The 25,261-nt window shown below is 44.9% G+C and overlaps 1 protein-coding gene across 2 annotated transcripts in view; it reads right to left on the bottom strand.

Annotated features, from left to right (window-relative positions):
• The window catches only part of FAM184B (family with sequence similarity 184 member B), a 151,068-nt gene that overhangs the window by 76,703 nt on the left and 49,104 nt on the right, over positions 1-25,261 (bottom strand). For both annotated transcript variants that reach the window (XM_055385464.2, XM_055385463.2), the window contains exons 2-3: positions 1,233-1,985; positions 8-143 (exon numbers count right to left, since the gene is read on the bottom strand). In XM_055385464.2, coding sequence (XP_055241439.2) covers positions 8-143; positions 1,233-1,985 — 889 coding nt within the window. The remainder of the gene's footprint in view (positions 1-7; positions 144-1,232; positions 1,986-25,261) is intronic.

Genomic DNA, 25,261 nt, shown 5'->3' on the forward strand with positions numbered 1-25,261 from the left:
ATCTCACCTGTCTGCTGTGTCCCACGACACTCCTGCAGCATCATTCTGTCTTTGGCAACAGCCAGCTTCTCCCCAAGTTTTTTTGCAGTGCCTTTCAACTCTGAATTCTCCTGTCGAGCCTCCTTAAGCTGCACATCCAGGTCCTAAACAGACAGGAAGGGTCCCATTTCTCTGGTTATAGCTCTGTATAGAGACATCCTGTGTACACAGAATAGCCATCAGACCTGAGAGGCAGGTATATGCACAGCAGAAGCCCTGAGTCAGTGGAATTCAGTGGCCCAGGGCTCATCAAATCCCTCCTCATCCTCTGGCCTTCCTTTAGTGAGGATTAAATGAGATAAAGTAGAAAAAAAAATGCTCAGGGAGTGTTAGAAATACTAACTGCTGCTACTTGTAGAGATGGGGCTCTGTGCTTTTGTGGGGCTCACATAACTGAATCATCCATGATCCTGCTCTCTATAAACACAAAGTCCTGGGGATTTTAGGTTGCTATGAAACTAACAGGGGCTTTAGAATCAGGCTGACCTGAGTTCAAACACTTATTAGCCATGTGCCAGTGTAGGCTAGTCCTTACGCCTCTCAATTTCGGTCTTAGCTTCTCATCTGTAGACTGTAGGTTTCCAAGTTCTCCAATGTTAGGGACCAAGTCTAACTCACCACGTGTCCCTTGCCCATAGCCCTGGGCCTGGCAGATAGTCAGTGTTCAATAAATATCTGTGGGTGGGGCGCAGTGGCTCGAGTCTGTGCTCCCAGCACTTTGGGAGGCTGAAGCAGGCGGATCACCTGAGGTCAGGAGTTGGAGACCAGCCTGACCAACATGGCGAGATCCCGTCTGTACTAAAAATACAAAAATTAGCTGGGTATGGTGGTGGGCACCTGTATTCCTAGCTACTAGGGAGACTGAGGCAGGAGAATTGCTTGAACCTGGGAGGTGGAGATTGCAGTGAGCTGAGATCGCACCACTGCACTCCTGCCTGGGTGACAGAGTGAGGCTCCGTCTCAAAAATAAGGAAACAAAACTATATATATATATAGTGTCTGTGTGTGTGTGTGTGTGTGTGTGTGTGTGTGTGTGTGTGTGTGGAATGAATGTAGGTGAATTCAATGGAGATAATAGGGCTCACCTCCGTAGAAGGCAAGTGCTTAGCACAGTGCCTGATCTATAGCAGGTTCACAATAAGCAGCCCTGCTAATTTATCCCTTTGGGGTTGTAAGAAGAGATGCTGCTTTACCTGAATCCTCTCCTTCAGCTTCTGGGCGTACTTCTTCAGGTCACTTATCTTGCGGCCTCTGTGCTCCAGGTCTCCTTCCAGCTTCCGGACCTGAGCCTGCAGGGCTGACTCCTGGACCTGGAAGTTCTTGCGGAGGTCCGACTCCTTCTCCTGCCACTGCCACAGGGCCTGGCTCACCGACTGCTGCATGGCCTGCCGGATGGCCTCGTTTTCCCTCTCGTAGGTGGCCTGCAGCTCCTCGGCCTTGCGGGCGTAGTCCTTGCTCAGCTGCTGGTTCTCCACCCGCAGCCGCTGCACCTCTAGCAGGACCTCCTGCATCTCCCGGCCCTGGCCTGGCTCCGACTTGGTTTCAGGGCTCTCCTGGGGCAGCCGGCCCTGCGGGGTAGCCTCGTGGCTCGTCAGGTGCTGGAGCCTCCTCTCGTAGTCAGCCTTGAGCTCCAGCATTTCCCTGGAGAGCGTGAGGACTCGCTCGGCGTGCTCCGCCTCCACCCTCAGCTCTCTCTCCTTCGTCTCCAGCCTGCACGAGGCCGACTCAGCCAGCGCCTCCTGCGTCAGCCTCTTCTGCAGCTCCAGGGCGCTCTCCAGGGTCTGGATGCGCTGTAGAAGGGCCTCCTCCTCTGCGCAGCCCTGTTCCTGCAGGAGCCTGGCCTTGGTCTCTGCCACCGCATTCTGGAGCTCCTCCTGGTGCGCTTCCCGCAGCGCCTCCATGTTGGCCTCAGCCTCATCCTGGCGGGTGTTCAGGGCATAAATCACCTGCAGGAAAATCAACAGAGCCCAGTTAGGGTGAGGGGGCTGGGGTGTGGGAGGGCTGAGGGGACAGAGCAATATTCTCCTGCATGGCGGTTGATCTGCACAAGTGGCACCTGAGAAGAGGATTTGCGTGCAGGGGATTTATTAGAAACTGTTCCCAGGAGAAGCCAGTGAGAGACCTGGAAAGTGCGACAGGGAAGGACTTGGATTGGGAGCAAAGGGGCGACATTGCACAAAGGCCCCAGAGAGGGCAGCTTTGGCCGAATTCCGAAGGGGACCTCTGTAGTACGGTGGGAATCCACGGAAGAGTTTTAAAGCAGAGAAGTGATGTCATCTCATTTGTTCAGAAGGAACACTTTGGAATGCAAACCCCGGAACAAAACATTTAGAAAACTGGACAGAGGCCAGGTGCGGTGGCTCACGGCTGTAATCCCAGCACTTTGAAAGGCAGAGGCAGGCGGATCACCTGAGGTCAGGAGTTCGAGACCAGCCTAGCCAACATGGCGATCCGGTCTCTACTGAAAGTACAAAAATTAGCTAAGTGTGGTGGCACGCCCCTGTAATCCCAGCTACTCGGGAGGCTGAGGCAGGAGAATCACTTGAACCCAGGAGGCGGAGGTTGAAGTGAGCTGAGATCACACCATTGCACTCCAGCCTGGGCAAAAAAGAGTGAAACTCCATCACAAAAACAAACAAACAAACAAACAAACAAACAAAAAAACAAAAAAAAAACCTGGACAGAGCAATATATAAAAAGGCCAGTATAACTTGAAAATCAGCTAATGTAATACCCCACATCAACAGAGTAAAGGACAAAAACCACAGGATTGTCTCAATAGACACAGAAAAAAATATTTGACAAAATTAAACATCTTTGCATGATAAGAAACACTCAACAAGCAAGGCACAGAAGGGACTCTTCTCGGCCTCATAAGGCACATCTAGGAAAAGTCCCCAGTTAACACCATACTCAGTGATGTAAGACTAAATGCTTCCCTCGTAGGATCAGGAACAAGACAAAGATGTCTGTTCTCCCAGTTTTAACACAAAAGAAAAAAAAATGCTTTCTTTGCTGTGTGAAGAACTGAATGAAGGAAGACAGGAGCACAATGAGAAGCCCGGGAATGAAGAATGACTCCTAGGATGTTGGCCTGAGCCACGGGTCGGTGTTTCCTGAAATGGGAAAAACTGTAGGTAGAACAGGTAAGCAGAAGAAAATCGGGAAGTCTAATTTGGACATAGTAAGTTTGATGTGCCTCCGGACATACTAGTGGAGATGGCACCAAGGCATAAACAGAGATAAATGTCCAGCGCTCAGAGGAGGCAGCCTGAGCTACAGAGGAGGGGGGTGAAGTCAGGAGAGTTTTGTTGCTGTTTGCTTGATGAGAGATTCCAGAATATATTTGTAGGATGATGGGAATGACCCCATGGAGAATCCAGAAGTTGAAGCCAGGCATAGTGGCTCATGCCTGTAATCCCAGCACTTTGGGAGGCTGAGGTAGGAGGATTACTTGAGCATAAGATTTTGAGACCAGCCTGGGCAGTGTAGGGAGACTCTGTCTCTACCAAAAAAAAAAAAAAAAAAAAAAAAAAAGCCAGATGTGGTGGCTCACACCTGTAATCCCAGCACTTTGGAGGCTGAGGTGGGCGGATCACATGGTCAGGAGTTCGAGACCAGGCTGGCCAATATGGTGAAACCCCGCCTCTACTAAAATTACAAAAATTAGCCGGGCGTGGGGTGGGCGCCTGTACTTCCAGCTACTGGGGAGGCTGAGGGAGGAGAATCGCTTGAACCTGGGAGGTGGAGGTTGCGGTGAGCAGAGATTGCGCCACTGTACTCCAGCTTGGCCGATACAGCAAGACTCGGTCTCAAAAAAAATAAAACAGAAACAAAAACAAAAAACGAAAAAGCTGGGCATGGTGGCACATGCCTGTGGTCTCAGTTACTTGGGAGGCTGAGGTGGGAGGATCACTTGGGCCAGGGGGATTGAGGCTACAGTGAGCCGTGATCCTGCCACTGCACTCCAGCCTGGGTGACAGAGTGAGACCCTGTTTCAAAAACAAAACAAACAGAAGTTGAAGCCCCAGGAATAACAATAGATAATAAACGGCCAAAATCCCTGAGAAGGGTACCACAGAGATTGGTTTCAAGAGCCGTGAGAACACGTCCTCATGGGGATAGGATGGAAGGAAGAGGTGGAGACAGGTGTGTGGCACTTGGGACAGGAGAATGAGGGAGCTCTTACCTTGTAGACATGAGAAGGTGGCTTCCACATTCTCAGTGGAATGAGACAAGGTCACTAACAGTGAGCTGAGTTGGAGGACAGGAAGAAAGCATAAAGGTGTGAGGTGTGAGAAGTTGTGAACTCATTTTTAGGAAGGGGGAAGCCAGTGGCCTACTTCACAGTGTGTGGCATCTGAGGCTGTGTTGAGTTACAGTTCTCTCTGCTTTGCTATGAGATTTTCCTCACTCAGGTTCATCTGAATGAGTTCAGAGAAGAACAGGAAGGATGGATGGGTTATCTGGAGTTGGAGTTTTATTTGGTGGGTGTGACAGAAAGAGAAGACAAAGTATTTTCAAGGGCCAGCAAGCTGGAAAGATGGAGCGGAAGTAGCTTTTTGGTGATGACAAGGCCAAGTGGCAAAGTGAGCATGTGACTGAGGCCAAGTAGAGGAAAAGATCACTGGAGATAAGGGGGTCAAAGACTGAGAAATCCAGGGCAGAGTGAACCCCACATGAGACATCCTCACTGAGAACAATGCAAGAGAAGCTGGGCTGGTGTAGACGCCACGGAGTCAGATGCCAAACACGACATTTGCTGCCTGGGGCATTTACAATCAGAAAAGTTTTCCTAAAGACTCCCCATCACACCCTTTCACACGGACTTTTAGCCTTTGTGGGTTGCTGGTTTTTCCTTATCCATGAGGCTGTCTATTGAACTACACTCTAACTTCACTGCCAAGTTCCTATTACTGATTCACCCATGGTTTTTGAACTGCACTCCTTGTAGTCTTGAGTTCTCTGATAGAGGTCAGGGCAACATCAGGGATCCTGGCGGAGGCTGAGCAAGTGGGGAGCCCCCTATCAACCAGGGAAGAGCTTTCACACTCAGCCTTCCCTAGCATAGAGTTTAGAAAACAAAAAAAAAAGCTTTGTATGGCTTTAAAAAAAAGGCAAAAACTAGAGGCTTAGATAATTATGAAATAGAAAATAGGCCAATCGGGAATAGTGTATGAGAGGAAGTTTTGGGTATCACTGTGTGCCTGTGTGTCTGTGCATTAATTACAAAATCATCATCGACGGCCAGATGGCACCACTAGAGGTGACATGTGTAATAGATTTAATAACGGTTTACCTGGAGGCTGCAGATGTTGAAGAAAGAGTGAACGTATAACCACGACACAGCCTAAGATCTTACTTTTCATTGTCTCTGTCTGATATAGCCATCAGTTTTTTGTCTGTCTTCCTCGCCAGAATGTAAACTCCAGGAGAGAGAAGCTTGGTCTTCCTTGTTCATTACTCTCCATCCCCAGTGCCTGGCTCAAGTGGACACTCTAAAAATTATTATGCAAATGAGTGAATAAAGCAGTCAGAACTCCTTCTTAAAGAATGTAACTCAAGGTGCGATATGAGTGTGACATCTTGTGAAGCCCTGGGAGAATAAGCACTACCTTGAGGACCATGAATCCAACACTCTGTCATGGACAGGAGAAGGAAGTCCCCTTGTCCTTCCAGGAAGATCCTGCAATGAAATGAAGTGCTGTCTCCAAAACTCCTCCCTCTCATCACTTGGTGCACAGGATTTGGCCACTTCTGTTAATTTCCGTGACCTTCTAATGACTTCCATCCAAGAATATATCTGGAAGCTGAAATTGGTTTCCCACTGGCTATAATTTATGTTAATAACAGATACCATTTTAATCAAATTTACTATGTGCCTAGCACAGGGATAGGTGCTATATACACATTCACAATCTCAGAGGATCCTCATGGCAACCCTGCAATTTGGTATTTTTCTGAGCAATTGGGGTTCAGAGAAGTTCAGTAGCTTTTGCAAAGTCTCAGATAAGAAGGTTTGAGTAATGCTGAAGCACACGTTCTACGCATGGTGCCACACTGCATCTCACTGTTTCACTCAGTCATTTATTCATTTGCGGATTCACTGCACATCTCGGATGTGGCAGGCTCTGTGCTGGGCACTGGGGTTACATGCTGGCCAATAAGACAACTGAATTTGCAACCTCAGAAATATTTTAATCCAGTAGGAGAGTCAGACAAGAAAATGGAAAGTTTCAATGTACTGCGATGAGTACTAAGAGAGGATTCGTCACCAGTTACTATGGAAACACAGAGGAAGCGGTCTGGGAGGAAAGAAGACTTCCCAGAAAAAGTGGGCCTTGCCTCCTCATCCTTGGGGTGGCCAGTCCCCTTTTCCATGTCAAGCTGCACATGGACAAGAACAATATCACTTCTTTGGGCTGCTCGACAGCACTTGGTATACAGTTGAGTATACAGTAGGTTCACAGTAAGTATCTGCTATGGGGCTGCCGTAGGTCATCAAGGATTCACGCTTTCCTTCCACAGCGAAGAGCTGCTGCACAACAGCCATTGAGCAGGGGCCCCACTTCCTAGCTCCTTTCATTTAGGTGAGGTCCTATGACTGGTGATTGCCAATGGAATTTGGGTAGATGGGGTGATGTGTGTCATCCTGGGGCCAATGTGGGGACATTAAGAAGGGCTTATGTCCTTTCCACAGTTTCTTTTTGCATCTGCAAACTTAATGCAGAGGAGTCAGAGGCCTTAGAGGAAGGCAGAGTTCAAGATGGAAGGCATCCGAGCCCTGAAGGACCAGGGAGAAGGCCACCTACTCCCTCAGGAACACTGTCTGTCACTGATCTTTACGGCAATAACTACCGTGTTGAGCCTCTGACATCTTGGCATTTATCTGTAACAGCATCTATTAGTACCTGTTTGGGGTCCCTGAGACAACTCCAGGTTTAACCATTCATTAGAGGATTCGGTATATAGCCATGCTCGGGGCTATGATTTATGACAGTGAAATGTACAAAGCAAAATCAGCTAAAAGGAAACGTGCATGGGATGAAATCTGGAGGAAATTTAGGGGCAAGCTTCCAAGGTGCCCACCCAAAATTAAAACAAAATCAGATTCAGGGTGAGGGTAGCAGAGAGGGTACCACATGGTGGGCTCATAATGTCTAAGGGCACTTTGGCATGTTCACATGGAGCCACAGTGTCTGGCAACCAAAGTCCCAAAATCCAACAAAATGTGGTACCCCTTGGGGCACCAAGGATCTGCCCGAACTGTTCTGTCAGGCTGAAATCTGGTAAATGGTTCCTCCCCTCCCCTTCCCCTCACCTCCCTGCACAGAAGGTTACTCATATATCCTTTCAGGGATAGTGTGTGCATAAACAAGAATGTTATGTTACATACTCCATATCACATGTTTTCACCATCTTTTATACACATACACATTCATCTGCACCTTGATTTTTTTAAACTTCATAATAGATTTTGGAGACCAGGCTATTTCTGTACATAAAGAAATTAATGTTGGGGCCAGGCTCAGTGGCTAACACCTGTAATCCCAGCACTTTGGGAAGCCAAAGTGGGCAGATTGTTTGAGGTCAGGAGTTCGAGACCAGCCTGGCCAACATGGTGAAACCCCGTCTCCATTAAAAATTAAAAAATTAGCTGTGTGTGGTGGTGTGCACCCATAATCCCAGCTACTTGGGAGGCTGAGGCAGGATAATCACTTGAACGCGGGAGGTGGAGGTTGCAGTGAGCCGAGACTGCGCCACTGTCACTCTAGCCTGGGTGATAGAGTGACACTCTATCTCAAAAAACAAAAACAAAAACAAACAAAAAAAATGAAATTAATGTGGTCAAAAGACACAAAATTTCAATTAAAGGAATAAATTCAAGAGATCTTTCATATAGCACAGTGACTGCAGTTAATAACAATATACTGTATATTTGAAAATTGCTAAGAGAGCAGATTTTAAGTGTTCTCACCACAAAAAATGATAAGCATGTGGGGTAATGCGTATGTTAAATAGCCTGATTTAGCTACTCCATCACATTTGCATACATCAAAACATCATGCTGGAAACCATAAATGTATACAATTTTTACTTGTCAGTTTTAAAAAAAGAGATTTCTCATTTTAATTTTTGGCTGCTTCATGTGCCATTGTGTAAGCTATAATTTATTTCTCTGCCTCCTTCTGAGAGCCGTTAAGTCATTTCTGCGGGAGATTATCGACATGTTTCTCATTTCACTGTTATTAAGTAAAATTTTCTTTACTCTTTTTTCCATTTCTGCCAGTAAGCCTGAAGTCTGCTTTTTGCTTATAAATGCAACTAATAAAATTCCAATGCCTGGCCTTAAAAAACTCATCTTCATAATTAATACAGGAGCCTCAGAAAGAGATGCAAGAGGAAGGAGGACAACATACCTGCCATCTTGTGTCATAAAACTAGCTCAAAGAATGTTGAGAATGCTTGCAAGCATCCAGTGTGTCTTCCTGTGCAATGTGGAGATGTGTGCAAATGTTCACCACTGACCATGCAAGGGCACTCCTGGGACTGCTGCCCGGGACATGTGCTTACTCTTACCACATCCTCTCTTTTCTCCACCCTCTCCACTCCCTTCCCCTCATTCTATACTTGTTCTCTGAGCTTGACCCTTTTTCCTCTCCCAGGTTTTTTTGTTTGTTTGTTTTTTGAGAGACAGGGTCTCTCTCTATGTCCCAGGCTGGAGTGCAGTGGTGTTATTATGGCTCACTGCAGCCTTGACCTCCTGGGCTCAAGTGATCCTCCCATCTCAGCCTCCTGAGTACCTGGGATTACAGGTGCATACCACCATGCCTGGATGATTATTTCATTTTACTTTTTAGAGACAGGGTCTCATTATGTTGCCCAGGTTGGTCTCGAACTCCTGGGCTCAAGTGATCTGCTCGCCTCAGCCTCCAAGAGTGCTGGGATTATAGGTGTGTGTCACTGCGCCCAGCCGTCTCCTAGTTTAACAGTCTCTTTTCATCTTAACATCTGTCCTTTTACAGCCTGTCCCTCATGGTCAGTCATTTCAATTACATTCTTGTTGACATCTCCAATCCCCTGCTCAGTTCATCTTTAGCCTTGCATTCTTGGCATTCTCAATACCAGAGCTTACCCTTTATTTTATTTTATTTTATTTTATTTTATTTTATTTTATTTTATTTTATTTTATTTTATTTTGTTCTATTCTATTCTATTGTCTCCCTCTGTCTTCCAGGCTGAAGTGCAGTGGTGTGATCTTGGCTCACTGCAAACTCTGCCTCCTGAGTCCAAGTGAGTCTCCTGCCTCAGTCTGAGTAGCTGGGACTAAAGGCACATGCCACCATACCTGGCTAGTTTTTTGTATTTTTAGTAAAGATGGGGTTTCACCATGTTGGCCAGGCTGGTCTAGATCTTCTGACCTCAGGTGATACACCTGCCTCAGCCTCCCAAAGTGCTAGGATTATCAGTGAGAAACACCGCACCCTGCCCAGAACTTGTCTTTTAAAATGTGCTCAAGTTATTTCACCTCTCTGAAGCTCAGTTTTCTTGCCTGTAAAATAGAGAGAATCCAGGCCCAGTTTTTGTGAGGATCAAATAGGATAATATATCTTAGGTGTCTGGCACGTAGTAAATACTTATTAAACGTTTCTTCCTTCCCTCCTCTCTCACCCAATCTCCTCCAAAGGAAAGGTCCCATGTTTTAGAGACACAATCTCCTCCAGCTTGTTCTGAATATCTGAAATCACTGAGCAGATTTTGAGCAGCCCGCTCTTCTCCTGGGCTTCATGCCTCACAGGTCGCTTGGCAACTCTTCTGCCATCTGCTTGCTTGCTTTCACTCACCACCTTCTAGACTGGAACATCAGACTGCTCCAGGCCTCATTTATAAACCCACCTCCTATGGGGGAGGCTGACTTCAGAATCCATCAAGGCACATAAATAATTCAGCAGCCAAGAGAAATTCTGAGCAAGTCAAAACGACTTCCTAAGAGTTTTAGAAATCCACTGCTGATGGGTTGACGTCAGAGGAGATTTCAGCAGAGGCCTGTTAGGGTCGTAGAGATTGAGTGTTGTAGGTTTAACAAGGCTGTAATTAGCGGCTTTTAAGCATCAGATCCTGATGAAAGTTTTCATCGAGTTTGGCAGCAGCAATCAGAATTGAAATGAAAAAGAAAAAAGAAGGACATAATATCTGTTGAGGGCCCAGAGTATGACATTCACTGGGCCAGATAATTTACATGTGTCTTTTCAATTAATCTATTTAGGTTGGTGCAAAAGTAATCGTGGTAATCGCAAAAAGTAATGGGGAAAGCCGTGATTACTTTTAAACCAACCTAATAACAATTCTACAAAATGAATGTTTTTATGCTTAGCCTTATTTGACAGATGAGGCTAACTTCATATGTGGGGGTAATATAATAGAACTCCACCTTTTTCTAGATGTGTGAACTTCAGTACGTTGCTGAACCTGAGTCTCAGTTACCTTATCCAAGACATGCGGAGAGTTTTGTTTGGAGATCAAATGACATTATGAACCAAAAACCCTTCACAGCACTCTTAAGCACTTAACCGTTCTTAGGCACTTAAAAATTTCATTAGTTATGATTTTTACTATTATCGGTATTACTGCCAGAAGTCATTGAGCTAAAAAGTGAGAGTGCTGGGATTCAAATCCAAATCCTTCCGGGTCCAAAGTTAAAAGAGTAGAATCATACCTTGTTTAGAAAAAAAAAGCTGGTAATATGCTTTTACTCAATGTTTTTGCAGCATTTCCTATATGCCTGGCATGATACTAGGCATTGGAAAAACAGAACAAATAAGACCATTCTGTTGAGGGGCTTATAGGCTAGTAGAGTGTGGCAGACTACATTATTTGTCCATATAATAATCTTCGCCCTTTCTTTCCCCTTCCTTGCCATGGTCTGTGGATGGCATTTATTTGTCTTCTCCATTGATGTTGAACTTGGCTGTGTGACTTGCTTTGGCCAAGGGAATGCGAGTGGACTTGTTGCAAGCAAAGGCTTTTGATATGTTTATGTGCTTTGGCTTGCCCTCTTGCGCTTCTACCACTTGCTGCAAGAAAAGCCTGTGCTGGGTACCCACGGGTCCCAGAATGAGAGACACAGAGCAGGCTGGACCCCACCCCAGAGTGTGGAATGTAACTGGCTTAGCCAAACCCAGCTGAAACCAGCTGAACAGCAGCGAAACTGAGCAGGAAATAACTCACTGCTGTAGCCATTGAGATTTAGAGTTGTTTGTTACACAGCATTATTGCAGGAACATCTGCCTAATACACAAAGTGAGATAGAAAAGAAAGCCAGTTAGTATGTACAGTAGTTGTCCCTTATCTGAGGGGGATACCTTCCAAGATGCCCACTGGATGTCTGAAAGCTTGGCTGGTACAACCCCTATAGACACTATGTTTTTTTCCTATACATATGTACATACCTGTGATAAGGCTTAATTTATAAATTAGGCACAATAAGAGGTTAACAACAATCACTAGTAATAAAATAGAACAATTATAACAATGTACTAGCATCACTGCTCTTGAGCTTTGGGGCCATTATGAGGTAAGAATAAGGCTTATGTACTTGAAAACAAGCACTGTGACAGTTGATCTGATAATCGAGACAGCTACTAGTGACTAATGGGCAGGTAGGGACTACAGCGCCGATACTCTGGACAAGGGGATGATTCACATCCCAGGAGGAACAGAGGAGGATGGCACGAGATTTCATCATGCTACTCACAACGACAAATAATTTAAAACTTATGAATTGTTTATTTCTGGAATTTTCCATTTCATATTTTCAGGACTTCTTTGGTTCACCTTGGGTAACTAAAACCTTGGAAAGCAAAACCACAGAAAAAAAGGGACTACTGTCTAGGGATATTTCAAGTACTTTGCTAGAAGTCTGTAGAGGCGCAGAGAAAGGCACAGGGGAGGAAAGGATCACATTGCTCCAGTAATCCCCCATTTTCTCCTTCATTACCATTAGTGGATCACTCCTATCAACACATAAATGTGCTGTAATTTTTATCATGAAAAAAATCTTTATTTTAACCCCACATTCTCCATTTTTCTACACCCCTTTATAGCAAACTCCTCAAATACTCTATAACCATTGTTACTAATTTCTCAACTTCCCTATTCCTCTTGAATTATCACCAATCAGGCTTTTACACCAACTAATCCACTCAAACAGCTCATCAGAGTCACTAGTGATGTCCATGTTACTAAAACAATACCCAGTTCTCAGTCTTCATCTGTTCAACTTTTCAGCAGCATTAGAGCTAATGAATCACTCCCTCTTCTTGAAACATTGTCTTCTCTTGGCTTCCGCAATAGGACATGCTCCTACTGACCGCTGACCACTCCTTCTCATCTCTTTGGCTAGTTACATCCCCTCCTCAACTCCCATCCTTCACTTAGGAATGCCCCAGAGTGTTAGCCTCAGTCTGTTTCTATTCTTTTGCAAAAATTTCCTTGGGGTCTCACTCAATTCCACTATTTAATGCATTCTCTATTTGCTAATGACTCCCAAATTTATATGACCAGGCTGGACCTGCCACCTGAATGTCATACTCATGTATTCTGTTGCTTACCAATATCTCTACTTGGATATCGAAACTGCAGCTCAAATTTAATTCTGGATTTTTCCTTTTAATACCTGCTCTTCCCACAATATTCCTCATCTCATTTCACAGGAACTCCTTTCTTTCAATTGCTAACGTCAAAAATTTTAGAATCAACAAATAAGCACATGAAAGGATGCTCAACATCTTTAATCATTAGGGAAATGCAACTCAAAACCACAATGAGATAGCACTTCATGCTCATTAGAATGGCTATCATCACAAAAAGAGAAATGTTGGTGAGGATGTGGAAAAATTGGAGCCCCTGTACATTGCTGGTGGGAACGTAAAATGGTGTAGCCACTGTGGAAAACAGTATGCTGGTTTCTCAAAAAATTAAACATAGGGCCGGGCGCGGTGGCTCATGTCTGTAATCCCAGTACTTTGGGAGGCTGAGGCGGGCAGATCATGAGGTCAGGAGTTCAAGACCATCCTGGCCAACATGGTGAAACCCCGTCTCTACTAAAAATGCAAAAATTAGCTGGGTGTGGTGGTGCACCCCTGTGTTCCCAGCTGCTCGAGAGGCTGAGGCAGAAGAATCGCTTGAACCAGGGAGGTGGAGGTTGCAGTGAGCTGAGATCAAGCCAATGCACTCTAGCCTCGTGACAGAGAAAGACTTTGTCTAAAAAAAAAAAAAAGAAGAAAAGAAAAAGAAATTAAACATAGAATTTCATATGATCCAGTAATTCCATTTGCTTGTCTTTCTCTCTAAAATATAAATTACATGCAGGTGAAAAAGTTCGTCTGCAGAGTTCACTACCAGATCCCCAAAGAGTGGCTAGCTCATGGAAAGGACCCTAATATTTGTTGAATGAATAAAAAATCTCGGCTGGGCGCGGTGGCTTACGCCTGTAATCCCAGCACTTTGGGAGGCCGAGAAGGCGGATCATGAGGTCAGGAGATCGAGACCATCCTGGCTAACACAGTGAAACCCCATCTCTACTAAAAATACAAAATAATTAGCCAGGCGTAGTGGCGGACGCCTGTAGTCCCAGCTACTCAGGAGGCTGAGGCAGGAGAATGGCGTCAACCCGGGAGGCAGAGCTTGCAGTGAGCCGAAATTGCGCCACTGCACTCCACCCTGGGCGACAGAGAAAGATTCTGTCTCAAAAAAAAAAAAAAAAAATATCTCTTTGCCCTAACAGAAAGGGCATCCGAGTGCAGAGGATACCCAAGTTGGGTTTGGAAAGGTGAGCAAATGTCACCCAGGGGGACAGGAAGGGGAAGAAAATACTGATAAGGGAAGTACCGTGAGCAGGAAGTAGCGCAAAGGCATGTCATAGAGGCAAGACATGCAAGGGGCGTCCTCCGGGGCAGAGCCGAGGTGAAGGGCATTGGCAGGGAAGAGGAGCGCACCATGACATGACGCTGGACAGGTGGGCAGGGGTCAGACCCTCACAAGTCCAGCATCCATGTTAGCGAGTGCTGACTTTGTCCTGTTTGCTAGCACATGGTGATCATGCAGACTCCCAGGCCCTGCCCCAGACAGCCTGATGTGGAGAGTCTGGGGGAGGTCCCGAGATATGCATTTTTAACATTCCCTCGCAATGGGCCTAAGATCTGAAAGCCAGATGGATGCATACTTTGGAGACCTGTGGTATGTGTTCCACGCAGGAAGTTTCTCTCACAAGATTCGGCCTCTTGGGAGTTAGGGGGAATAACACTGCATCTCATAACTGCATCTCTGGAATCGTTGCAGAGAGCAGTCTGGTTGAGATGCGGGCAGGAAGAAGAGTTAAGGAAGGGGCCAGGGAAGGGAGTTTGGGATAGAGAGCTGTCCAGGAGGAGGAGTGGCAGGGCCAGTGACTCGCTGGGTGTGGAGAGGGGGAGACGGAAGAGTCCAGAAGATTCTGCAGCTTGTGTGACTGAGGTTATGGCTATGCCACTTCTACTGGGAAGCAGAGCTTCCTGGGATCACAGGACACCAAAAGGCCACAGTCACTGCTCTTGACTCACATCCCTACACACAGAGCGGAGCTTCAGTGTTCTGGGCACCAAGTCAGAAAAGACGACTAACTAAACCGCCAGAAGGAAGCCCTGGATTCGGGTGCTGAGAGGCCTGGGGAGAGCAGAGGTTGTGTGGTTGCTGTCCCTTCCTTTAAGAAAACAGGCTCAAACAGGTCCCCAACAAAGCTGGGCTCCTTCCAGCAAATGAGCTTGGAATGGATTTCTAGATAGATCCAAAACGCTAATTAAAATCTCATCATTGCTCATCAGAGAGCTGTTGCTAGGCACCTAGCTGCACATGGCATTGAACTGCGAGACATCAGCTTCTGAGTAATTGAAACCCAACTGTTCTCCAAACCAATTTAGGCTGAGACTTAGCTGAAAGATGAGGGTGGGCTCCCAGGAAGGTTCTTAATGAGAGCCCCACCGTCTACAGGCCCAGTCCAACCCTCACACAGAACACAGGCCTGGACTCTTTCCCAGGGAGTCTTCCCACTGCATAAGATGGGGGTCTGGAAAGGGATCATCTTGTTTATTTCAAATCTCGAATGACTTGCTTAGAGTTTTTTGGAAAGCGCCCTTGGTTGGCCAACCTGGTTAATAAACATATGTATGCGTGAATGATTTTTTTTATGAATAAAAACAATACAAAGAAATCTTAACACTTTTCATAGGAAATATTATGAGAGAGAATTAATCCAAGCGGGAGCATCAAACCCTATAACCATGCATACAAATGGAATTGCAAAAATTCAAAACGCAGACAGAGCAGCTCTTCCAGTTCACCTCTTTATATGCCGATTTTACATATTTAAATCCTGAAAGCAGCTTTTGTGTGCAGATCTAAATAGACATGCATATCCATTTTTCCATATGAATGGTATAACAATGTGTGCTACCATTATTTTTGCATAGCACTTTCCAGTTCACCAAGCAACTTTACAAGGCAAACCCTGCAGCATGATAAATATAAACATATTGAATGCTCATTCTAAATGAATTTTTACTTTTGCCACTATTCGCAGCAGAGAAAAATCTCTTTAACTATTTTCTAGTTCATTTATTGTAGCTTCTGCAAAATCCTCAAATAAACAGTATGCTTCAAGTTACATATTATTGTCCAAACAATACCATCACAAAACCCAAACATCCATTTATGATACTCAGGTCACCTTTGCCAGTTGTCTTCCCAGCAATGGCTGAATTTCTGTGCCCTGACTGCACGTGGCCTTGAGTGTAGCAGCGGGTAGTTTTGCTAATGATTCTGTTGAATTCTCAGTTTATGGGTTATGGGTCAGATGCTGCTCACTTAACCTGCACATCAGAAATGGAAGGGCCACACTGGGTCAAGTCCACGGCCAGCCCATCTCTTGTCTCTGACTTATGCTCTCAGTAGCGTCTGTATACAGTCCATGACAGTCTGCCAGGCCAGGGAGAAAAGGGACATACAATAGAGGAGTCCTAGGAAGGGTGGTCTGGAGAAAATGATTCCAGAAATGTCTAGGCAGGACACGGAGCAAGCTCACCCTCCACTTTACACAGCCAAATCTTCTTACTGTTGCTGTGACGTTCATTCCCAGCATTCCCAGAAGAACTTTATGCAAGGTCGAATTCAAGAGCTCATTTCTGAAAGCGTAGCATGCCTGCCACCACATGACCTCTTTTGTTCATGCCCTGTGGTTCCCTGTCTGCTGGATGGAAGCTTCCAGTAGCACGTCATCACATCCGGGGCAGCAAGACTCTCTTAAACAAGGTACAATCTTGTTCCAAGTTTGTTTCAGAATCACACATGCCACCACTATACAATTTATCCATGTAATCAAAAACCACTTGTACCCCTGAAGCTAATGAAATTTTTTAAAAAGAGGGAGGCAAAAAAACAAACAAAATCTCACACACACACACACACACACTCACACACACTCTTACATACACATGCATATGTATCGACAAAGGAAAGGGTCAAGAATACACCAAAACATGACCATGGTTATCTTTAGATGGTAAGATTATGGGTGATCAATTTTTCTTCTTCTTTTTGTTTTTATACATTCCCTAATTTTTCTATGATGCACATGGCACTTCAATTATCATCAAGTTGTATTTTTTAAGGCTAAATGTATACCATCAAAATACTCTCCATCAGTTAATCCACAAGTACAGAAGTCCGGGACACAGCCCTGAGAGAAGAAACAGATCCTGAGAAGGAAGGGCCAAGTCCTGAGGCCTCCCTTGAGGGATGTGGCTCTGGCTGTGCCATGTCCACCTGGCTGGTGAGAAACCAAAATTGGTCTGTTTTAGTCTGAGCAGCCCAATTACAGTAAATGTGTTGTCTCTTCCACCAAGAAACTTGGTTCCATGGAGGAAAAGAGTTTAAGAGAGTCTTGCTGCTGCTGATGTAACGAGGTGCTACCATCCAGCAGGCAGGGAACCACACCGCACAAACAATAGAGGCCATGTGGTTGCAGGCACTCTGCGCTTGCAGAAATGAGCTCCTGAATTCAACCTCGCATAAAGCTCTTCTGAGAATGAATGTCACAACAACAGTAAGAAGATTTGGCTTTGTAAAGTGGAGGGCAAGCTTGCTCTCTGTCCTGCCTAAATATTTCTGGAATCATTTCCTCCAGACCACCCCTCCTAGGACTCCTACATTCTATGTCCATTCTCTCCCTGGCCTGGCTAGAGAGTTCTTTCTAAATTGAAGGGCTGACTACAAGACAGTCTTGCTTAATACTCCATGGATGCTCTTCATCCACCCCAGGAGTGGCTCTCAATCTCTATCTGCCCCCACATACCTGAGAGTAGGGCCTGATCTCTGGGGGACTCACCGCTGCAGAGCCTGCTGGCTTTGTGAGGCAGGGTCATGACTTAGTCACCTTTGTGTCCCAATGGCAAACATAGGGTCAGGCAATGTGCAGGCATACGGCAGGTCCTCAGGGACAGGAACTAGTAGGGACTGTTTGTTACTCAGTATTGTATCCTCACTGCCAAACAGAACCATGGTCCAGGATTTAACAGATGGTAAGTGAATGAATAAATGGTGAAAAAATGAAGAAGAATTCTGTATCACAGAGAGGGGACACCATTTAGATGTGTTATGTGCAAGTGGATTTACGCAGTGCTGCCTGGGAAAAAGAGGCATGTAATTATTATCCCCACTTAGCCTATTTAAGAAATGCAATTTTTCTCATCCCAGATACCAATGTCAAAAAGTAATAGAAACTACTCTTTCACAAACACATCTAGTAGCACCAAATATGTGTCAGGTCCTGAATCCAGGGCTGTTTTCATTCAGTTCAAATCTGGTAGCTGTCTTTAGGGTCACGCACACTCCTATTAGCACATTTGAAGGTGAGGGTCTGGGAAGTTGCCAGTGTGGGTTGGATAATAGGGTTAAGTGTAAAGGCATCTCCATTTTCACTAACGGTGACAGTCTCCCTTTTTCTTGGCTGGGTTCCCTGAGCCAGTCATATAACGTCTGTCAGTACTGGAAGGCAGAAAGTAGCATTTAGTACATATTCCTAAAAGTCTTTTCTTGCCTTTTTAAAAAGAAAGGCCCAGGGGTTGTGGCATAATGCCCTCTCAGGATGGCTTGGTCAGATCCTTCTTGTTCAGTGAAAATCTGTGAGATTCCTTTTAAAATCATTATGATTCAGCAACCAAATCCCATATATGTACTGATTTACTAATCAAAACTCTTCTTTTTTTTTTTTTGTGACAGAGTCTTGCTCTGTCACCCAGGCTGGAGTGCAGTGGCGCGATCTCTGCTCACTGTAAGCTCTGCCTCCCAGGTTCACGCCATTCTCCTGCCTCAGCCTCCTGAGTAGCTGGGACTACAGGCACACGCCACCACGCCCAGCTAATTTTTTCGTATTTTCAGTAGAGACTGGGTTTCACTGTGTTAGCCAGGATGGTCTCGATCTCCTGACCTCATGATCCGCCTGCCTCAGCGTCCCAAAGTGCTCAGTATCTCAAAGGAAATTAGAAACCTGGTGCCAGGACACACATAGATTCTGTGTCAGTAAGAACAGATACATGCTACAGCCAGCATTCCTGACCCTTCTAAGTAAACTCAGTATGACTCACTGAACACCAACTTCAGAACTGGAGGAGACAGAACAAAAGATTAAGACTCGGTCCCTACTCTCACATAGCACATGAGAAGGACGTGTACACACACAGGGTCATGTGAAACCTCCAGGCAGAAAGATGGCACAGGATGAAGGCTCTGCAGGACACCAGAGGAGGCACCAGGACAGCTGACAAGAGACCTGAGTCCCAAGACCCAGCTCTGCCCCTCTCAAGCAGTGTGAACTTAGGCAAGTCCTACAGTCTCTCTGAGAAAACTAAGTTTCCTTTCCTAATGTATTAGTCTGTTCTCACACTGCTATAAAGATACTAGCTGAGACTGGGTAATTTATAAACAAAAGAGGTTTAATTGACTCACAGTTCCACATGGCTGGGGAGGCCTCAGGAAACTTACAATCATGGCGGAAGGTGAAGGGGAAGCAGGCAACTTCTTCACAAGGTGGCAGGGGAGAGAGTGAGTTCAGGGGAAATTGCCACTTTTAAATCATCAGATCTTGTGAGAACTCCTTCATTTTCAGATCAACAGAACTCATGAGAATTCACAATCATGAGAACAGCATGGGAAAGACCACCCCCAAGATCGAACCACTTCCCACCAAGTCCTTCCCTTGACATATGGGGATTACAATTCGAGATAAGATTTCAGTGGGGACACAGAGCCGAACCATATCGCCTAATAAATGAAATGGTCAAACTAACCTGATATTTCCCAAAGGGAATGAAAGTGACAAAGGGTCAAATAAGCTTGGGGAGTGTTTGGTTAGCTCTGTTATAAAGACATTTGCTTAACTGTCTTTACCCCAGCAGTTGGCCATTGAGTTCTTATTTAAAAAAAAAAAATTACAATGAGTCCAGGCACGATGGCTCATACTTGTAATCCCAGCACTTTCAAAGGCTGTGGTGGGAGGATCACTTAAATCTAGGAGTCTGAGACCAGCCTGAGTAATAAAGTGAGACCTTGTCTCTACAAAATTAAAAAAAAAATTAACCAGGAATTATGGTCATAATGATGATGACAATCATGACGAAGGTGGTGATGATGAGGATGAAGATGAGGATACTGTTGCTGATGGAAGAGGATCAGGGCCAACATTGCATATCCATCCACAAGCATACCTGTAGTCCCAGCTACTCAGGAGGCTGAGATGGGAGGATTGCTAGAGCCTAGGAGGTTGAGGCTGCAGTGAGCTATGATCATGCCAGTGCACTCCAGCCCAGGTGACAGGGCGAGACCCTGTCTCTTAAAAAAAAATTACAAGGAAAATTAACATGCCTCAGAACATATTTTGGACAGTGCTGGACCAGGAGATCTTTACGTTTTGACTGCTGTGAGTTAAAGTATGAAAAGCACACGAGAACAAATCCTAGGAGAGCTTAGGGCTTGCAGACTCCGTCTCTCGGGGCAGTCAGTGTAGGTGCTACAGTGAAAGCAGGTGTCCTGAAGGGTGGAGAGGACGGGAACTAAGGGGCAGTAGGAAGGAAGAGTGCTGCGGAAATTGAGCCCAGGTGTGAGCAGAGGCAAATGCTGCCCGTGGAGAGTTGAGAGAAATGCTGGTGTCAGACTCAGAGGTGGTATTTCAGCATGTTAGTAGTAACCTCTGGGTGATGGGATTACAGTGGATTTAAATTAAAAAAAAAAAAATTTCTGAGAGCCAAGATGGCCAAATAGGAACAGCTCCAGTCTACAGCTCCCAGTGTGAGCGACACAGAAGACAGGTGATTTCTGCATTTCCATCTGAGGTACTGGGTTCATCTCACTAGGGAGTGCCAGACAGTGGGTACAGGACAGTGGGTGCAGCGCACCGTGCACGAGCTGAAGCAGGGCGAGGCATTGCCTCACTCGGGAAGTGCAAGGGGTCAGGGAGTTCCCTTTCCTAGTCAAAGAAAGGGGTGACAGATGGCACCTGGACACTCAGGTCACTCCCACCCTAATACTGTGCTTTTCCAACAGGCTTAAAAAACGGCACACCAGGAGATTATATCCCGCACCTGGCTCGGAGGGTCCTGCGCCCAGGGAGTCTCGCTGACTGCTAGCACAGCAGTCTGAGATTAAACTGCAAGGGGGCAGTGAGGCTGGGGGAGGGGCGTCTGCCATTGCCGAGGCTTGATTAGGTAAACAAAGCAGCCGGGAAGCTCAAACTGGGTGGAGCCCACCACAGCTCAAGGAGGCCTGCCTGCCTCTGTAGGCTCCACCTCTGGGGGCAGGGCACAGACAAACAAAAAGACAGCAGTAACCTCTGCAGAATTAAGTGTCCCTGTCTGACAGCTTTGAAGAGAGTAGTGGTTCTCCCAGCACGCAGCTGGAGATCTGAGAACGGGCAGACTGCCTCCTCAAGAGGGTCCTTGACCCCCGAGCAGCCTAACTGGGAGGCACCCCCCAGTAGGGGCAGAATGACACCTCACACGGCCAGGTACTCCTCTGAGACAAAACTTCTAGAGGAACGATCAGGCAGCAGCATTTGCGGTTCACCAAGATCTGCTGCTCTACAGCCACCGCTGTTCTGCAGCCACTGCTGCTGATTCCCAGGCAAACAGGGTCTGGAGTGGACCTCTAGCAAACTCCAACAGACCTGCAGTTGAGGGTCCTGTCTGTTAGAAGGAAAACTAACAAACAGAAAGGACATCCACACCAAAAACCCTTCTGTACGTCACCATCATCAAAGACCAAAAGTAGATAAAGCCACAAAGATGGGGAAAAAACAGAGCAGAAAAACTGGAAACTGTAAAAAGCAGAGCGCCTCTCCTCCTCCAAAGGAATGCAGCTCCTCACCAGCAATGGAACAAAGCTGGATGGGGAATGACTTTGATGAGCTGAGAGAAGAAGGCTTCAGATGATCAAACTACTCCGAGCTACAGGAGGAAATTCAAACCAATGGCAAAGAAGTTAAAAACTTTGAAAAAAAATTAGATGATTGGATAACTAGAATAACCAATGCAGAGAAGTCCTTAAAGGAGCTAATGGAGCTGAAAGCCAAGGCTCAAGAACTATGTGAAGAATGCAGAAGCCTCAGGAGCCAATGCGATCAACTGGAAGAAAGGGTATCAGTGATGGAAGACGAAATGAATGAAATGAAGCAAGAAGGGAAGTTTAGAGAAAAAAGAATAAAAAGAAATGAACAAAGCCTCCAAGAAATATGGGACTATGTGAAAAGGCCAAATCTACATCTGATTGGTGTACCTGAAAGTGACGGGGAGAATGGAACCAAGTTGGAAAACACTCTGCAGGATATTATCCAGGAGAACTTCCCCAATCTAGCAAGGCAGGCCAACATTCAGATTCAGGAAATACAGAGAACGCCACAGAGATACTCCTTGAGAAGAGCAACTCCAAGACACATAATTGTCAGATTCACCAAAGTTGAAATGAAGGAAAAAATGTTAACGGCAGCCAGAGAGAAAGGTCGGGTTACCCACAAAGGGAAGCCCATCAGACTAACAGCAGATCTCTCGGCAGAAACTCTACAAGCCAGAAGAGAGTGGGGGCCAATATTCAACATTCTTAAAGAAAAGAATTTTCAACCCAGAATTTCATATCCAGCAAAACTAAGCTTCATAAGTGAAGGAGAAATAAAATACTTTACAGACAAGCAAATGCTCAGAGATTTTGTCACCACCAGGTCTGCCCTAAAAGAGCTCCTGAAGGAAGCACTAAACATGGAAAGGAACAACTGGTACCAGCCACTGCAAAAACATGCCAAAATGTAAAGACCATCAAGACTAGGAAGAAAACTGCATCAACTAACGAGCAAAATAACCAGCTAACATCATAATGACAGGACTAAATACACACATAACAATATTAACTTTAAATGTAAATGGGCTAAATGCTCCAATTAAAAGACACAGACTGGCAAATTGGATAAAGAGTCAAGACCCATCAGTGTGCTGTATTCAGGAAACCCATCTCACATGCAGAGACACACATAGGCTCAAAATAAAGGGATGGAGGAAGATCTACCAAGCAAATGGAAAACAAAAAAAGGCAGGGATTGCAATCCTAGTCTCTGATAAAAAAGACTTTAAACCAACAAAGATCAAAGAGACAAAGAAGGCCATTACATAATGGTAAAGGGATCAATTCAACAAGAAGAGCTAACTATCTTAAATATATATGAACCCAATACAGGAGCACTCAGATTCACAAAGCAAGTCCTTAGTGACCTACAAAGAGACTTAGACTCCCACACAATAATAATGGGAGACTTTAACACCCCACTGTCAACATTAGACAGATCAACAAGACAGAAAGTTAAAAAGGATACCCAGGAATTGAACTCAGCTCTGCAGCAAGTGGACCTAATAGACATCTACAGAACTCTCCACCCCAAATCAATAGAATATACATTTTTTTCAGCACCACACCTATTCCAAAATTGACCACATAGTTGGAAGTAAAGCACTCCTCAGCAAATGTAAAAGAACAGAAATTATAACAAACTCTCTCAGACCACAGTGCAATCAAACTAGAACTCAGGATTAAGAAACTCTCTCAAAACTGCTCAACTACATGGAAACTGAACAACCTGCTCCTGAATGACTACTGGGTACATAACGAAATGAAGGCAGAAATAAAGATGTTCTTTGAAACCAACGAGAACAAAGACACAACATACCAGAATCTCTGGGACACATTCAAAGCAGTGTGTAGAGGGAAATTTATAGCACTAAATGCCCACAAGAGAAAGCAGGAAAGATCCAAAATCGACACCCTAACGTCACAATTAAAAGAACTGGAAAAGCAAGAGCAAACACATTCAAAAGCTAGCCGAAGGCAAGACATAACTAAAATCAGAGCAGAACTGAAGGAAATAGAGACACAAAAAACCCTTCAAAAAATTAATGAATCCAGGAGCTGGTTTTTTGAAAAGATCAACAAAATCGATAGACCACTAGCAAGACTAATAAAGAAGAAAAGAGAGAAGAATCAAATAGACGCAATAAAAAATGATAAAGGGGATATCACCTCTGATCCCACAGAAATACAAACTACCATCAGAGAATACTATAAACACCTCTACACAGATAAACTAGAAAATCTAGAAGAAATGGATAAATTCCTGGACACATACACCCTCCCAAGACTAAACCAGTAAGAAGTTGAATCTCTGAATAGACCAATAACAGTCTCTGAAATTGTGGCAATAATCAATAGCTTACCAACCAAAAAAAGTCCAGGACCAGATGGATTCACAGCCGAATTCTACCAGAGGTACAAGGAGGAGCTGGTACCATTCCTTCTGAAACTATTCCAATCAATAGAAAAAGAGGGAATCCTCCCTAACTCATTTTGAGGCCAGCATCATCCTGATACCAAAACCTGGCAGAGACACAACCAAAAAAGAGAATTTTAGACCAATATCCTTGATCAACATTGATGCAAAAATCCTCAATAAAATACTGGCAAACCGAATCCAGCAGCACATCAAAAAGCTTATCCACCATGATCAAGTGGGCTTCATTCCTGGGATGCAAGGCTGGTTCAACACACGCAAATCAATAAATGTAATCCAGCATATAAACAGAACCAAAGACAAAAACCACATGATTATCTCAATAGATGCAGAAAAGGCCTTTGACAAAATTCAACAACCCTTCATGCTAAAAACTCTCAATAAATTAGGTATTGATGGGACGTATCTCAAAATAATAAGAGCTATCTATGACAAACCCACAGCCAATATCATACTGAATGGGCAAAAACTGGAAGCATTCTCTTTGAAAACTGGCACAAGACAGGGATGCCCTCTCTCACCACTCCTATTCAACATAGTGTTGGAAGTTCTGGCCAGACAATTAGGCAGAAGAAGGAAATAAAGGGTATTCAATTAGGAAAACAGGAAGTCAAATTGTCCCTGTTTGCAGATGACATGATTGTATATCTAGAAAACCCCATCGTCTCAGCCCAAAATCTCCTCAAGCTGATAAGCAACTTCAGCAAAGTCTCAGGATACAAAATCAATGCACAAAAATCACAAGCATTCTTATACACCAGTAACAGACAAACAGAGAGCCAAATCATGAGTGAACTCCCATTCACAATTGCTTCAAAGAGAATAAAATACCTAGGAATCCAACTTACAGGGGATGTGTAGGACCTCTTCAAGGAGAACTACAAACCACTGCTCAATGAAATAAAAGAGGATACAAACAAATGGAAGAACATTCCATGCTCATGGGTAGGAAGAATCAATATCGTGAAAATGGCCATATTGCCCAAGGTAATTTATAGATTCAATGCCATCCCCATTAAGCTACCAATGACTTTCTTCACAGAATTGGAGAAAACTACTTTAAAGTTCATATGGAACCAAAAAAGAGCCCGAATCGCCAAGTCAATCCTAAGCCAAAAGAACAAAGCTGGAGGCATCACACTACCTGACTTCAAACTATACTACAAGACCACAGTAACCAAAACAGCATGGTACTGGTACCAAAACAGAGATATAGATCAATGGAACGGAACAGAGCCCTCAGAAATGATGTCACATATCTACAACCATCTGATCTTTGCAAACCTGACAAAAACAAGCAATGGGGAAGGGATT

Source organism: Gorilla gorilla, chromosome 3 (assembly GCF_029281585.2).
Source record: "Gorilla gorilla gorilla isolate KB3781 chromosome 3, NHGRI_mGorGor1-v2.1_pri, whole genome shotgun sequence".
In the NCBI taxonomy this organism is placed as follows: Eukaryota; Metazoa; Chordata; class Mammalia; order Primates; family Hominidae; genus Gorilla; species Gorilla gorilla.